A 16,821-nucleotide genomic window follows, 5' to 3' on the forward strand; every position below is an offset into this window, starting at 1 on the left:
CTCTGAGGCACAGAAGCCTCATAAAATTGCACAAGGCAACAGCTGAGCTCTACTCCTACAAAGGGTTACAAAGAGTGACAACAAACAAGCAGAATGACCCACAACTCCTACATTTGCATGCTGAGACGGATGCAGGGCCTCCATGGACTGCAGCTTGTTCTCTAAGACAAGCACTTTTTCCTGCAATCTGTGGATCTCTTGTTTACTCTGAGCTTCTGTTTTCTGCAGTGTTTCATAGTCCAACATCTTCTTCTCAGCCAAAGAAATCTGGTCTTTCAAGAAAGCTATTGCTTGTGTCTGGTCTGTATATTCACCATGAAGTTTCTCCAGTTCATGCACCCTCAGCTCAGCATCTCGACACTTGTCCTTCATATCCTGGAGCTCAAGAAGGTGCTGATTGCTTTTGGTTTCCAGTTGCATTTTCCAGTTGCTGTTGCTTTTTTCCACTTCATCCAGAGCCTCCTGCAACTTCAGTTTGAGGCTCTCTTTCTCCTTTATATGAACAGCCATCTCAATGTCATGCTTTGCTTTCAGGTTCTCCAACTCAAGCTGGTGTTCCATCTTTATACTCTCCACCACTGCCTTCAGCTCCACAATCTCCTTGTGTTGGGTGTCAGGGCCTGTGTTCAATGTGGCTTTGAGATCCTCCAGAGACTTCTGGTGGTCAGAAGCTAACGTGTCCAATTTAGACTTCCAGTTGTCCATGAGTCCCATGTTCTCATTAGTGGCTTGCTGAACCTTATGCTTGAGGTCAACAATTTCCTGGGAATACTTCTCATTGACAGCTTTCAGCTTCTCCATCTCCTGCTGGTACTTCTTTAACGTCTTCTCGTACTTCTCCTTTAGCTGGCTGCTCTCCTTCTGGTGCTCCTTGTTGGCAGACAGGAGCTGATCTCGTAGCCGAAGAGCCTCCGACTGCAAACCGAGGTTGTGCTCCGGGATCTCTGCTTGGTGGGAGCTCCTGAGGCACTGCCGAAGCTCATCCACCTCACTGCGCCTCAGGCTCAGCTCCTCCTCCAGCTGCAGAATCCTCGACTTCTCCGCTACTGTGGTTAACTGCAACAGGACAGAGAAGAGGAAGTCAGTCCCTGCCTCTCATCACTGCATCCCTCCTTTTAGTAAGTGTGCTCCAGTGGAAATAAGTCCAAAAATACATTAGTCAAATGTTCAAATAAACAGGAAAAGAATACCCAGCGCCCTCCAGCCTGAGCACAGTTTTGCACCAGGGTAACTATCACCGATAACTCCAACAGTTGCATCTCTGTGCCAATTGCAATTTGTTTTTTTAATACAAGCCTCTTGTTTTCCACAGAGAAACACACGTCTTTCAAACAACCCTTGAAAAATCACTAGAGAGCAACAGCAGTTTATGAAAAATAATGTCCTGAAACAGGGCATTATATTTCCAGACCAGGCATCTTGCCAGATGATGCACAGAGGAAGTGTGACTGCACATGCAGGAATTATCACAAGCACCGAAACAACATTAAGCGTATCATGTTTCCTTTATTGCTCAGCAATCCTCAGCCTACTTCTGCGTTGTAATTTGTTTACCCTGGTGTAAAAAGGAAAAGGAATTTTTACACGTGACTACTTGTTAGAGTTTATTAGCAAAGTAAAAATAATGTAGAAGGCTCGAGGATGCAAGACAATAAATCTGGCCATGGTTAACATTAAGCAGAAGGGCTATGGATCGATGTCTAACGATCTGAATGGAACCTGACAGGGCTGAACTACCTGCTTGTCACAGGGAGTTCAGGGTGCTGCAGCTATGGATGGAAAAGAGATTTGACTAGATGAAATACTAGAAAAAGGCAGAAGAAACAAGGAAACCAAGGCAGAACAAAAGCGATCAATTCCGTTTCATGTCAATTGCCATTTTCTCCACTACCCATTAGCCCAGGAAGTATTTTTTATTTTAGGTAGATGCACAGGCATTCCAAACATTTAGCCTTTTTTTGGAGAACTTCACGTTTGTGTTTTCTACAGCTCTAACAAATCCACTGGTGAGGAGCCAACTCACTGTGGGCAAGTCCTCTGCTTCCCATGCCACAGCAGCAGGAAAAAGCCCTTTCCACATCTGGGCAGCCTGTCCTGCTCCACCTGCACTCACCAGTATCTTCCATTTCAGCTGGCAGCTCCCACAGCTGGAGGAAGGACAAAGGGAATGCTGATTGCAATGTTATTTTGTATTACAGCCTGGGGGAGCCTTGAGGCAGAATGGATTGTGCAGGGTGTATTATTTGGACATGTTAATTGAAAGATGAATTGTGAAGAGCTCATGTGTCAAATGGTGGCATGGGGCAGAGAAGCAAACTCAGTCTGAGAACTAAGTCCTCACACAAGAAGCAAAGCTAGAAATTATATTGTACTATCATTTCCAGGAGATACAGCAAATAAAAATTAAAAAAAAAAAATCAGGGAAGCCTAAATTCAAGCCAAAACCACTCAACCCCATAAACTGAAAAAAAAGAAACCCAAAGCAAGGCATCATGAGCACCAACGCAGGGGCAAGCGCGCTGTTCTGCAGGCAGGGCAAGTGGGGGTCCATTACCCTGGTGTCCTCTAATTCTCTGAGGAGTTTTTCAGCCTGTGCCTTCTCAAACAGCAGGCTCTGCTCGAGCTCCCGTATTCGGGCATGCTCCAACTGCGTCTGAGTCTGGTCACAGAGGGAAAAAAGAACAGCGGAGACGGGAAAAGGGGAAGGGAAGGAGGGAGAGAGAAAGAGAGGGGAAGAGAAGGCTGCAACATCATCTTCAGTGTACAAGACAAGGAAAGGCAGTTCACAACAGGGGGAGAATAAAGATCCAAACAAGCAGGGAAAAAATCCAACCAAACAGAAAATGGTTACTACGTGGTTTTACATGGTACTCGTAGTGGCTGTTCATGAGAAAATGGACTCTGTGATGGGAAAACATCCCTCTGCATTAAAAAGCTGCTTCAGGGTTTTCCTGCATCAAGACAATACTGAAGGCACTTTCTGAAAAAGCAAAGCTCCCACCGCTGCAGACCGCCCATACAAGACCCTTGCACCACATAAGAGAATGCAAAGACCTTGCAATGATTCTCCACATCTCTCCTCAAGAAGAATCACAAGACAGACTGAAAAGAGTTGGAAGCTGCCATCCTCTTTTTGCTCCGGAGACAGCTTGAACCCTGCGCCAAGTGGGGGAAAAAAAGCGGGTCATACTGCACACAGCATGTTGCTAAACCCCAAAATACGCTACACTGAAAGCAAATCAAAGAAATTCAGATACCAAACTTATATAAATCAGTGCTTTAGGTTTGAATAGGGCTGCTCTGAATTTCAGTGATTTTTGCACACTAACAGCCTTGCACACAAAATATAACTATTTTTTTGTTTTGTTTCTGCCCTTTTAATTTTTTTTTTTAAACAGACAAACTCAGCACAAGAAGTTTGCTGCTGTGTATCAAATCTGTATCATTGCTTCGGAAGCATTGCTTCGGTGCCCATCACTTTTAAATCAGAAGTACCATGTGGCTGTACGTGGCAACAAACCTCAGGACTCTACAACAACCACTGTCATATCATGTAAAATTTCCCATAAATAAGAGAGGAGAAAATGCATGCAGAATCTGGCCTTTCCATTTTTTTTTTAGCTTACAAATCCAACATTTTCATTTGAATTAAACTAGACCTACTAAAACACTAAACAAATCCAATCAGTACCTTTTTTTTTTTACCCCCATTTTTTCCCCTTCATTTTCCATATAATTATTTGCTTCCCCCTCTTCCTGCTGGAACCAGTTTTAGGGATTTTCTGCCCTTTGCTACAATAAAGCAAGATTTGGTCAGTTGTGTGCAAATAATGGAAACTGAAGTTTGTAAAAATTCATGTTTTCTCTTATGGCTTGAAAGGTATCGCTATACACATATCCATAGATGATCAAGTTCTCAACTGCTAGGTGTATTCTGACTACTCCATGTTTTATGTGGTCTATGTTGTCCCTGAATTAGAAAAAAAAGATGTGGTATCAAAAAAACCTCAATGTTAAGACCCCCCAAATAATATCACTGAAGTGCAAAAGTTGGCTGAATGCATCCTAATAAAAAAAAATAAACAAATTTAATTTTGTACTGAGTGGCTTCTCCCACTCCCTGCAAAGCTCAAAGTCCACATCTGAAGATGGAGCTCTAGGCTTGGTTTTATTTACAAGGATAATTATTCCATTGATACTAGCAAATTTTCCTCAATTCCCAAGTGAAACTTCAGCAACACAAACTTTTGAAATGACAGAAATTGGCTGCCTGGCAATGCTGACCCATTACAAAACTAATCTCTGAATTTCCCAAAGAGACTCTCTCAAGACTCCTGAGGTTGACACTCACATTCGCAGCCAAGCTTGCTCAGTATCTACTAATTGTGTTATTTTCCAAGTCTGTAAAAATGCATGGAAATAGAGGAGAAAAATAATCAGGGAAGAAAAATCAACTGTTTTACAGTCCTTAAATAGAGCTTCACTTAAGAGTCTCATCAAGTCCTGTGTTATTTCCTACTTCATGCAAACAGTTTTGCCTGGTCAGTATGACTCAGAGCCTCAAATCCGAAGTTCTCCTGCACTCTGAAGAAGTTTGGATCTGAATTTTAGACTTACTTCTTGCTATTAGCCTTAAATTACTATTCACCAATTACAAACTGACTTCTCATTGGTCTTTGGGGCGTGAAGGAGGTTCCAGGAGATGAGCACGAGATAGTCCCTTGAAGAGGTTAATATCTCCTATAAGTCTCCCACCATAAAAAAGCCTTTCTTAAAAGGTTTTGTTTTCCTGCACTTGCTTTTCACCTTCCATAGCACTATAGCATCACCATTGCCTACCTGGGTCAAAAAGGGGTTGAACTCGCAACTACATTTCAAGGCTAAATCTGCAGTTCCTTCTCCTTTATCAGACAGTCCAAAAACTGGACCAACATCTCCATTCTTCAGATACATTAATTTCTTTGGTCAAATCATTCAGTCTGAACATCACAATTAGGACAGAATACAAGAAGTGACCACAACAAAGCCCTCTGGCAGTGTCTGTGCTGTCACTGGTGTTGGACCCACAGGAGAACATCCCAGTTCTCTGTATTGCAGAAAACAAGCTCCTCCACAAATCTTCCCCTACGAAGTTATTTGTTCTTCTGTAAAGATGAACATGGAAGTGGGGACAGGACCCTTGCAGCCTGCAAGTAGTTTGGCCACATCCCCATTGCAAAGCAACTCCTTCCCAGCCCAAATGAAAATCAGATCTATCCTCAGTCTGGGACCTGCACTTAGAAGAGCATTTATGTCACAGTAACTTACCATTTTGCTAAAACATGTGGGTTGTGTGGTTTTTGTTTGCTTTTTTTTGTTTGGTTTTTTTTCTAAATATATCTGCTAACTAACCCATTGTCATTATTGCACAGCCAGGCTTCAATCACTTAAAGCTTACACAGGGACACTCCACTGCTCTGAGAGGGTGATCAATCACCCTTCTCTAAAGCACTTGGGGAAACCCACCAGCTAAGCTCAGGAACCAAGAGAAACCTGATTTTGCACCCACACACTAGGCGGAAACTGCACTTGTCCTTTAGCACAAGTCTGCTATCACTGCACTGCTGATATATACCCCGCCAAACACATTACTCTGCTTCAGCTTCTGGATAAAGAGGTTTATACAAGGGGGTCAAAGCTGTAGCAACATACTCCATTGCCCGGTTTCCCCATTTTCCTGGGCTTTTATTACTATGACTGTGAAGCACAGGAGCAGTTCCCTCGAGATTTCTGGCTGTTTTTAACTGCACACTCTAACTAAAGATACAAGAAAGCCCACATATCAATCAGAGCCTTGCTTTCACAGAAATATTTTAGTTTTTCCCCACAGAAGAGCCTTCTCCTGAAGGACAAGCTCCCAATACCACTTCCAGTTCACACAAATTCACTGCAACAGCATTGCTCTAAGCAACTGCTCTTCCAAATGAAAGAGTATCCCAGCGCCAAACCTCACACTCCTGGGAGAGGACCCCACACGAGAACACTGCAGCTCAAACGATACATGGATTTCGGCTGGAATAGAACAGCACCCGACTGGGAGATTGTGTGAGCCCATTAGCTGCCAAAAACATGACACTGCAGGGACAGTGACTGAGCAGTCACTTCATTTCTACAGTGGAAAAACATATGTTGAAATGCATTCAGATACAGTCAGATTTTAACATGGCTTGGCAACTCCTGGCGACATTTGAAGCCAGGCTGGCTGCATGTGATTAATTCTAGGCAGCTCCTAGTGTTATTAGTCATTGGGCAACACACCAAAGAACAATCTTCACAGTTTATACCACGGTGTCCACAGCATGTCCAAAGCCATCGATAAAGTATTGTTTAGAGATGAGCAAAAGGTGGCAGAAGTTCCTCAAGTGAGGCCCCACATGCAGTTTCAGGTTTTGACCCCACATTTTGGTAAGGGGGTTGGGAATTACCTCCAGATCCCCCTTTGTAATGGATTCTTCCTCCACACGGAACTGCAAGTCCTCCACTTTCCTGGGGAGAGGAAAAGACAAAGGGCCATCAGTAACACCCAGATCAGCAGCCCATTTTCAGGCAGCCATCGCGCATGGGCCTCCCCTGCACAACCGAAGTCTGAGAGCAGAATACAGACAAACTTCATGTACAAACAGCTCAGCAGAAGCTGAACAGCAAGATGAGCTGACCTGGCAGAAAAGCCTTCACCAGAAATTGTATAGGCCAGTCATGCTTAAATGCACGTAAAAATCACATGCACAAACACAGAAGTGCCAAGGAATCTTTTGCAAAGTCTAAAAAGAAAAAAAACATTAATGCTAAAAAATAATTTAATCTTCTGCTAAATTCAGTGCTTTTTGCTCTCTTTACTGCTTTTAAAAAGGCAGTCATGAGGCTGTTGCACTGGTAGCCAGATGTAAGGACCCTGATTCTGTTACAGATAAAAACAGCCATGAGTGTACATTTCTAACTTCATAAACAAGCTTCCTTGTCTAAACCTCCTCTAATTAGATGAGGCATCTGTTGATATTTAGGAAAGAACTCAGCTGTCTTGGGTTAAAGGGTCTCCTGGAGCTGGGAAAGTGAGCTGCCTAACCAGGAGAACAGGGAGACTTGTGCACGAAAGAACAATTCGTCCTCAGGAGGGGTATCATTCAATCAAAATCAATGCTGTTTTCTGTTACTTAATATACAGAAATGTCTTTCTATTCCCACTGAAAAGCTTAAATATATATATGGAGCAATCAGACTCCAAGAATGACAAGTAGATCTTCAATCTTATCCTGAGAGGAAATGTATGCATCAGCATATACTTGGACGGAGCCTCTGGGATGTGGGGAGATGGTGAATTGCACTGCAGTACGGCTCCACTCCAGTTTGATTTCCCTTCCTCAGAAGGAACATCCTTAAGATCAGCACATCACAGAGGGCAAAGAAATGGTCTGTAGCAAAGCCAGGTTGTACAGAAAGGCTAGGGGTCTGGGATGGTCCAAATCGCAGTTCTGTTTATTCTACAGTGCTGTTATTTTGTACCGTATCCCCAGCCAAGAACACCCAAAGGCAAGGCTTTGTCACTGACCACACCCTTGCGATCCCACCTTTACCGAGTAATTCCAGTTTACACAGCGACAAGGTTTTACCTCTTCTCCTCTTCCAGCTGATTCAACAGCTCAATCTTCTCCTTCTGCATCACGTCCACCAGGGCTCGTGCTCGCTGGAGGTTTCCTTCTGCCTCCGTGACATACTGCAGCAAAACAGAGTCCAAGCCACAAAAGTTAACAATGCTTCATGTACAGAAGGTTTTGATGATCTGTTTCAGAAGACGGTATCTGTTTCAGATAGATGTGTTTCTGACAGGCTGGTGTGGCCCACCACACCAAAATAGTGTCACCCCTGCTCCCCAATAGCTGACTGGGGTTTACAAACATGAGCAAGGAATTTGGGGCAACAGCACTCATTGAAGAGCCATATATTGACAAACAGCAAAACACAACTCCTCTCTTTAAGCATTTAACTGCATAAAATCTCATTTTTATAAATGTTTGTGTAAAAAAAAAAAAAAAAGAAAAGCTAATATGATCAGCCTGTTTTCCATGCAGATCTCCTAAATTTACTAATGTGATAAAAACATCCCCTCTGGCAGGAAAGCAGCGACATATGAAATGAGCTGATGTCTTCAGCTCTGCCTGATAGCATCAAAAAAACCACTGCAATGCAGTCTCAGCCAAGGCCACACTGGGTGGCTAAGGGGAGCAAGTTTGCCCTCCATTTGCACTTCAACATTCAAATGTATTGATCACCAGACACAGACTATTTACTGTCCTTTTCCTGCTCCTGGCTTGGGGTAGAGAGAGCACGTTACACTGGCAAGAGTGGAGAAAGAGCCTCAGCTTAACCCACTGTACAGGAATCTGTCTGCACAAGAGACACAGAAATTCAGATGCCAGGTTTCACATCAGGAAGCTATAGACAGGTAATGTGATGACAATCTGAAACTTTCAGAGGATGCCAGATATTTGTGTGCTAGCAATAAAGCCACACCACCCCATACCTGCTCATGCTGGGCCTTCATGATGGCAATCTCTTTCTCCACTTCGCAGATGTGGCTGGTGGCTTTGGCAACCTCAGCCCGCTCCAGGTCACGCTCTGCCAGCAGCTGCTCAATGTGCTGCTGCTTCTCCTTCAGTGCCTCCTGGAGTGCTGTCGTGCCAGAGATTTTCCGGGCATATCGAGAAGAGGTCTCCGTCAGCTGGAAAAGAGTTAAAAAGAGACAAGGGTGAAGCTGTGTCCTTCCCAGTCTAGAATAGCTTGAAGTCCCCTGTTAAATCTGGAATGCAGCTCACCTACTGATCATTTATTAGGCTGTACAGAGCTGCAGTTCCAGCTCTGGACCCTACATGTGGGGTTAAAAAGTCTGCAAAACATCTGGACACTCCTAGCAAGCTCAATAGCTCTGCTACACTGCAATGAAAGGACCATGTCCCAAAGGACAGGATGTGGGGTGGGTACTGGGTCAGGAAAGATTATCATGTATTGTATCATCTGCCTTCTTATATACATATTAATGATGACCTGCACCAGTGCAGTCCCAAACAGCAAGCTCAGCTGGAAGGAGTGATGTCAGTTGGAGATGCTGTGGGTTAGCTGGATTTGCTCCCAGTAATGGATACTGCACCCTCATCCCCAGCCAAGAAGACTACAGGCGCTATGTAGCACACACTACGGCAGACTCAGAGCTTTTCAGAATATCCAGTGTCCACCTTCTTGAGTACCTTCCAAAGCATATGGCATGTGATCCAGGACGGTGTCACCCTCCACAGTAAAACACAGTCAATGCAGGAGTTTTGCACAGCTGTTCAACACAGCAGCACACTGCTGTGCAAGCACGCGGAACAAGCAGCAATGGCGTTTTTCTGCAGAGATCCTATATAAAACCTGCTCTTGACAGTGGAGATGAGCTTCATCCCATTGCAAACAGCAGTTCTGGCTCTTTAATGGCCACAGTTGGTCAGTGTTTGTTACAACTGATGTCCATGCAGAGTCCCATTTGTAAGGTGGGTAACAGTATGCCAAACTCCTCCCCCCTCATCTCATTGATGGGGAAGGAGCAGCTGCACTGAAACAAAACTCCAAACCTCCCACTTTGCAGAGCCAGGTCACAGAAGAAGCAATTCAAGGCTGCAGAGTCTCTGGAAAGAGCCACTTACCAGCCCGCTGCGGCTGGGCCTGCCCCCCACGGACGATGCCACCGAGCTGACAGAGCTAATGGAGGAGCTGCTGGGGCTGTGGGTTAAGGCAGACACCCCCATAGCCATTCGTTTGCTCTTCTTCGCCTTGGCGGGGCTGGTTGATGGGAACCCAATCCGGATCACCTTGTGGATGGGAGCAAAAAGGCCGAACTTGGGAGGGCACTGAAAATACCTGTAATACAGGAGATGCACCAAGTCAGAGGTGGTAGAGCATCCATCTCGCTCAAGTCTCACCGAATGGCATTGCTAAGCAAAACGCAACCCTGGTCCTCCGCTCATCTCTTGCTGCTTTGCTGTGACACTGTTTCCTGGATGCAAATGGGCGGATTATTCTCCTTTCCTGCCACTTAAGAATAGTGGCAATCTTCATGTTTTCACTTGTGGTGTTTAAGCTGGGAAACCCAAGATAATTGCTACACAGCAGCTGCTGCACACTTGGATGAGATGCCAGGAAAGACCCATCTGGTGGCCTGGATGGGACAAAGACTCCAATACATAACACAGCGAGAGCACACGAGTTCCGTCCTGACCACAACAAACCAACCTGCCCAAAATTCACGTGTGTTCTCCACCTTGCTTTGCAAGAAAATTACACAGCAAAGTATGTCAAATTAAAGGATCGGAAGCACACCACTCTGTATAAATGTTCTTCCCATAAAAGAAAAAAGGCAGCTCCTAATTTCAAAGCTAAAAATACCATGACAGCAAACCCCAGTGTGTGCAATCTCTGGGTGGCAGAGAAAGAGAAACTGGTTCCCATGCAAACAAACCTAGAAGCAAACAAGGGACGATCGGATCATTACACTGCAAGCTCTTTTCCACAGTCACAGCGAGCCCGATGATTATGTCTCTCCAGAGCCCTCTTTCAGAATACAAGTGAGCCAAAATCCACAGTGTCAAATCTTGGAAACCCCTTCAGAGCTTGGGATTTTCTGCTGCTGGCCAGCTGCACTGCAGCAAGGAAAACCAGATCATCTCCATGCATCACAACCTCTCGTTTCAACGGAGTAGTAAATACAGCAAACTGTCTCCATTAAGAGTTCTTTCTCAAAGGCTTCGTAGCAAGGTATGGGGAAAACACTGGGCCATATAATAGTCTGTCTTATGTTAACATAAAAAACAGGTCCTAATGAATAAATTACACAAATCAAGCTTTGCTAGCACAAGTTTCCTCTCTCCAGATGTGAGCAGCTGCTTCCCCCACTTCCCTTTTATTTTTAAGCACTGGCAGCCACGTGGCTGCATCACAGGCAGACCCCTGTGTGCTTGGGAGGCCAGAGAACAGCCTGATCTCCAGCCACATGAGAAAATAACTCATTTTCAAACATCTGCTCAAGCCCAATTTTTTCTATAACTTTATTTAAAAACAAACAAACAATAAAAGCAATCCTCTACAAACCAAGATCATTTAGTCTCATCTGCTTGCTGCCAGCACAGGCTCTTGGGTTTGGATAACCAGCTATACCACAGGCTGACCTCGCTGCAGAACAGAGACTCAAGGAAGAAAATCAGTCTGACTTCCTGCAAACCAGCCAAAACCCTGCTCAGCATCATCTTCTCAAACTGAAGTAGGTACAGGTGGACCGACTGCACAACCCCTTCCACCCATCTAAGCTGTACAACAATGCCAAAGGCTGAGTCCTTCAAAATCGCCCTGACAGCTCTTAGCAAGTCCAAACTTGCATCACTCTATGTCTGCTCATTTTCTTTTAGTCCAAACTGGAAGTGGTTGCAATTAGCTTTATAGTTCAGGAGCAGGAATTAGGTCCACAATACTTGGCAGTAAAAAAAAAAAAATCTGCTTGAAACACAAGAGCTTCTCTCAGTGAGTGCTAAGGAGCTCTGTACTCAGATGACAGAAAAGAAACAGGGAAGGAAAGTGGTATTGTGATGGCAACCTGCAGGTCAGAAACAGCACAGGGAATGTTGAAATGGGTTAAAAAAAACACCTTTTGGTGTCCAAGGTCTGTAGCTGACATGAGTCAGTTTTACTATGTTGGTTTCTCCTCTAAAACTCTGCTGTTGAAATCAGCACATGCTATAAGAAAACCAGAAGGTTGGATGAATGCTCAGAGGATGAACAGGGACACTACTGCCAACCTGCAGCCAGATCCTTGGTGGACAGAGAGCCCTTCAGCTGGAGAGTCCCCACCTGCCACTGCTGTATCAGCTGGTGTCCATTATTGCCAGATCTGCAAAATCAGCCTGGATGCAAGGGGCAGGGATGCTTTACAGACTCCCTTAAGTCTCCTATTTAATCTAAACCTCTTAATTCACTCCTGCTTCCCAATCCCTGCTGTGGAGCCCAACTTTTCCTGCTCCTGATAGAGTGTGAACTGAAAGAGAAGCCTTGCAGACAAGGCACATACCATAACAACCTCAGCCAACATGCAGCAGTTTCAGAAGACAGATGACTTCCAAGAGTTGGATTTTCAAAACACAGCAACCAAGGTGCAAGGACAAGAGGCAGAGAGAGCACCCTAACACTCACATCTGCCTTCCACATGCACAGAGACAATAAATCATTTCTGAGCACTCTGAAGATTAAGCTTAGAGATAATTTGTAGTGTATGGGACTTGGATTCATTCCATGACTTATTCTCTATCATCCCAGATCTTTTCTTTTGAGAAAAGGCTGGAACTCAGCCATCTGCTGCCAATCATTTTCTGTTTTCCTGTCCTGACATTGAACGAGACATTGTTCCTCTTATTTTAAATGAAAACACACAGCTGCTGGAAAAAAGGAGGTTGACCCATCACAAGAAACCTTTATTACAGAACTGGAGATCTAACAAGGGAGGAACTCTCAGCTCCTCAGTTTCAAAGCTAAATCTCACCTCTAACACAAGATTCCCTTAAGAAGCTCCAAGAACTCAACAGTATTTCCCACTAAATGAACATGTGAAAGATAAGGAATCAGTTCCGCCTGTATTTGAAGCTGGGTCCAAGTGCTACTGTATAACTCAGTTTTGAATGTCCCCAAGTTCAAGATCTGAGGCTGGGGGTCATTCCCTTCTCTAACCTCTATATGAACAGAAACAGTTTTCCAGCAACCCTGTGAGATGTCCCTGATGAGTTTTATAGATACTAACAAGGGCTTTTTTTGAAAATAAATTAGTGGATATGCCTATGGAGGCAGAGGTATAAGATCCATCAGCAGACAGTTGCCGCACTACAGAACTACTACAAGGACAGACAATGACAACCAATTGTTCTTTTATGTCTCTGGAAATTTGTCACCAGAAAGAACAGAACAAGCACCATTAAGCTGAGAAAAATAGTTAAATCTTTATCTTCTATAGTTGTAACAGGGTGAATCACAGGTACTGTGCAAGAAACAAGTTTATGAAGGGAATGTGTGGTAGAAAGCAGAGCTAACACAATCACAGGCTCAATTTCTTGCAAAAACTAAATCCCAGTACAAGTTATCTTCTCTCCCTACTCTCTCCTGTTCCCTGAAGCCACTTAGGTTACTTCTTTACAGACCTTATCTGATCCTGCTTTAAAATGCTCCAGTGATGAGGTTTCTATTGATCTCCCTGTAAAGCTATCCAAAAGCTTACAAGACTCAAAACTGAACTCTCTCCCAGGCCACGATGTCCAACCACACACACCCCGAGTCGTCCTCCCAGCTCCAGGAGGCTGTAGGACCCTACAACCCCAGGCTGAGTTTGGGAGCTCCCAGTACCTTGTACCAGCAACCGCCCCATCGTTCTTCCCCAGGGGTTCATCCAACTCCACACCGCACCACTCTCCTTTGGCAAAATCCGTCTCTCCCACGTAGCGCACAACTCCCGTCTTGGTCCCACCAACCTGTTGGAGATAAGATGCCAAGGGTTAGGGACAGCAGCATCAGCACTGCTGAAACGGGACTAAAACTGGGACAGCTATGGAGGCGGGGGGAGGGGCGGAATCCGACATCATCAGTATTTTATGTTTCAGATTAATAAAACCAGAACAGATCGTTTCAAGTATCAAGTTCTCCTAGCACTAAAGATGTCTCTTGAATAACTATTACACAAAGAAGTTGACTAACTCCCACTTTTGGACCTGCCTGCCTGCAAGATATCAGGACAAATAAAACGAAAACCTATTTCAAAGCATCAACTAACTGCACAAAGTTACTTGTGAGGCCATGAAGGAGTTTAAGCCCCTAAGCACAGCTTATACCCTCCTAGGATCTCCACTAATGTGGTTTCAGTTCTGAGCTCTGTCAGCCGGCAGTTCTGAGCAACACTGGGACAGGACATCAAAGGCACAAGCTCAGCCAGGAAGGCACCCGTCACTCTTCAGCTTGTCCCCATGCAGGGTTTGCTAGGACATAGCAAACAGCCCTCCCGGCAAAGCTCTCAAAATAGAGGTGTTTTGTACAGAAAAAAAACCTCCACTTTTACCTACACATTCTACAGCAATTCAGGGCGCTAACGTGCTAAGGGTCTCCTCTCACTGCCAGGTTTCCACTAGCACAGATCTATTTTACCCTCCATGGAGAAATAAGAATAAATCACACCTTTTGCTCGCATATGTAGACTTAAAGCTTCCAGCGTGCTGAGTAGGCTCTGGGAGAACACAAGTGAGGAATGTGTGACGCTGTGTTTTGGTCACTGCTATGAGAGCTCATTTCACGGAGCAGCAGCTGCCGCTGCCTTTGCACTGGAAACTCCTACAGGTTTTGCTGAGCTACTTGTGCTGAGAAAAGACAGATGGAAAAGAACGAGCGCTCTTCTAAAGGTTTCGACTTCAAGTCAATCAGCATACGATCCAAACCTTTTTTAGCCTATCTCTGTTAAAGCTCAGGTTCAGGGAAGAAAGCTAAAAATAAGTTTAAAGTTAAATTTGCAGCTTTATGTTGAATGACTGGTGGCTTTTTTTTTCATATTAAATATCACATAAACAAGTATCCACAGAGGAATATTCTCCTACAGGAAACAGTGACAGTCAAATGCAGAAATCTCCAGATTGTGTATTACAGGGTAGGAATGTTACAGATTTACCAATTCTGACTCCCTAAAAGTTCTGAAAATTGCTTTTGCAAAGGAGAAATACTCTTCTCAGCCTAAAAATAACTGTACCTGAGTGGGCTGGAGAACACAGCTCTGAAGTTTGGGCCCTACCTCAAGCCCTGGGAGGTTGTTCTGCAGCACAGAGCTCCAGTTTGTCTTCTGTATTTTCCCTCCCTAGGGATTCAAAGCGCTGTTCATGGAAAAACCTTTACTGATGTTCTCTTTGCTATAGGAAGGAGGAAAATATTTGCCACAGCAGGACAAGAATCACAAGAAAACTTTCTGGTCCTACACTGCATCCAGGAGTAAAAAGATGGTTCCATTTCAGTATTAAGTATTTGGCAAGTTACACATTGGAAGAGTTGCAGTAAAATTCTTTTCCTATCAGTCACAGTCAAACAGCAGTCCTCTTTCTGATTTATTTGAGTTTATACAGACTTAGCCTCTTAATACTAATACAGTGATTTAATGCCATTCTAATGCATCTCTTTAGCCACAAGTTGAACTCAATATAAGTATAATTCATCTTAACATTCTTTATAGGACCTTATCGTTGCTCGTAAGCTCCCTCAATTTTATTTTTGTTGCGTATTAATTACAGATACTGAGCCACATTTCCCTTACCAAGCAACCTGATCCTCTGACCCCACAGAGCCTCATGTAAATGCTTTAAAAACACGATATCTGGTGCTTCTACTAGAGGGTCTCACTCCTCAGTTGCATCCTCATATCACTTATTTTGAGAAAGCTGTTTTCAAACAGGAGAGAAAAAAAGTAGCCCTGTTGACTTACTACATGTATATCTAATTGTGCCAATTCTTAAACTCTCAATAAGAGAGAACAGGTCACATTCCTACTCAAAATCCGCACATCAGCGAGGACACCGAGCACGGACAATGTGATTCTCTGCTTCCAAAGCAATGCATTTTATTTTCTCTTTCAAGCATTAATTATTCTGCCATCTTTTCTATAAAACACACCCTTGCCATACAGAATTATCTCCTCTGCCAAGCCAGGATGGACACATCTGGGCTCCCCACATCAGGCTGTCACACACACCCCAGCACTCAAACTGCTTCTTAACTTCCCATCTTCGGCAGGCGCACAGGAACTCTCACGGGTGGAGAGCCTAGAAAATTCATCCAACTCAGATGCACAGATTTATTCGGGCCCGATAATCTGGTAACGCTGCTAAAATAAATAATGCGTTTTGGAAAAAGCCAGCTGGCAGGTTGTATCGGCGCATGAAACGCTCTCATCAAAACAGATGTGTTTGTTTCTAGCAGACATTTTAATAAATCAGAGGTATCACCAAAAAAACCCACACCCAATCAAAACCACAAAATTAAACAAAAAGCCACAACACCAACACAACAAAAAGCAGCTAAAAAATAGCTCCTTCTTGACACTCTGAAAACCAGAAACAATATTGACGTAGTGATATAGGATGTTTTGGTTTGGAGGGTATTTTGACCAGTATGGACATTCCAAGCTTCCCTGTTTCAGGTAAAAAACCCTTAAGATTAAGCAAGCTGATGTTGTCCCACCCTCTTCAGCTGGATTCATGCAGCCTCTGATCTCCTGGAAAGTTCAGCTCTAGTTCTCTGCCTCAGCTGCAATGCCCTTTTCATGCCTTTGACTAAAGACCATCTTCCTGACCTGGCCTTTCTTCAGCAAAAGATCTGTCTCAAGAGACAGTCTCGGGTTTGACCTTCACAACAAAACGAAGCCAGCAATATTTACCAGGTCTGTGCCCTAACTGGCAAGTCAGAAAAGCAACACGCATCTATTGAAGGAGGACATCCACATGCCTTCCCTGCTGTAACAACTGTAGTATCACTGACATCACCTTTTACTATGGTTTTCTCATCAAAATGACAAAACTGGATCCAGACCAGTATCCCAGGGCTGAAAAGGCAATGATGCTAATCCTTCCAGACACTGTCTTCATCAGAGCTGCTAGTATGTAATTTAAACAATTTACCAAATTAGCGCCAGGCCATATCTCCATTTGACTCCCTCCAGCCTGCTTTTGCTCTTTTCCCCTTATGTCCTCCCTGCTC

General features: G+C 44.1%; 1 protein-coding gene across 6 annotated transcripts in view; it reads right to left on the bottom strand.

Annotated features, from left to right (window-relative positions):
* The window catches only part of CLIP2 (CAP-Gly domain containing linker protein 2), an 86,188-nt gene that overhangs the window by 15,451 nt on the left and 53,916 nt on the right, over positions 1-16,821 (bottom strand). For 5 of the 6 annotated variants that reach the window (XR_011741889.1, XM_065852800.2, XM_065852801.2 and 2 more), the window contains 6 exons: positions 13,444-13,568; positions 9,714-9,927; positions 8,558-8,755; positions 7,647-7,750; positions 6,465-6,525; positions 112-1,056 (listed from right to left, as the gene is read on the bottom strand). Coding sequence is in view for 5 of the 6 variants with exons in the window: in XM_065852800.2 (XP_065708872.1) it covers positions 112-1,056; positions 6,465-6,525; positions 7,647-7,750; positions 8,558-8,755; positions 9,714-9,927; positions 13,444-13,568 (1,647 nt within the window). In the remaining variant the exon portion in view is untranslated. Of the gene's footprint in view, positions 1-111; positions 1,057-2,554; positions 2,660-6,464; positions 6,526-7,646; positions 7,751-8,557; positions 8,756-9,713; positions 9,928-13,443; positions 13,569-16,821 lie in introns of all 6 variants that reach the window. The other variant, XM_071816878.1, reaches the window with a different exon arrangement.

This window comes from Patagioenas fasciata, chromosome 19, assembly GCF_037038585.1.
Source record: "Patagioenas fasciata isolate bPatFas1 chromosome 19, bPatFas1.hap1, whole genome shotgun sequence".
Classification (NCBI taxonomy): domain Eukaryota; kingdom Metazoa; phylum Chordata; class Aves; order Columbiformes; family Columbidae; genus Patagioenas; species Patagioenas fasciata.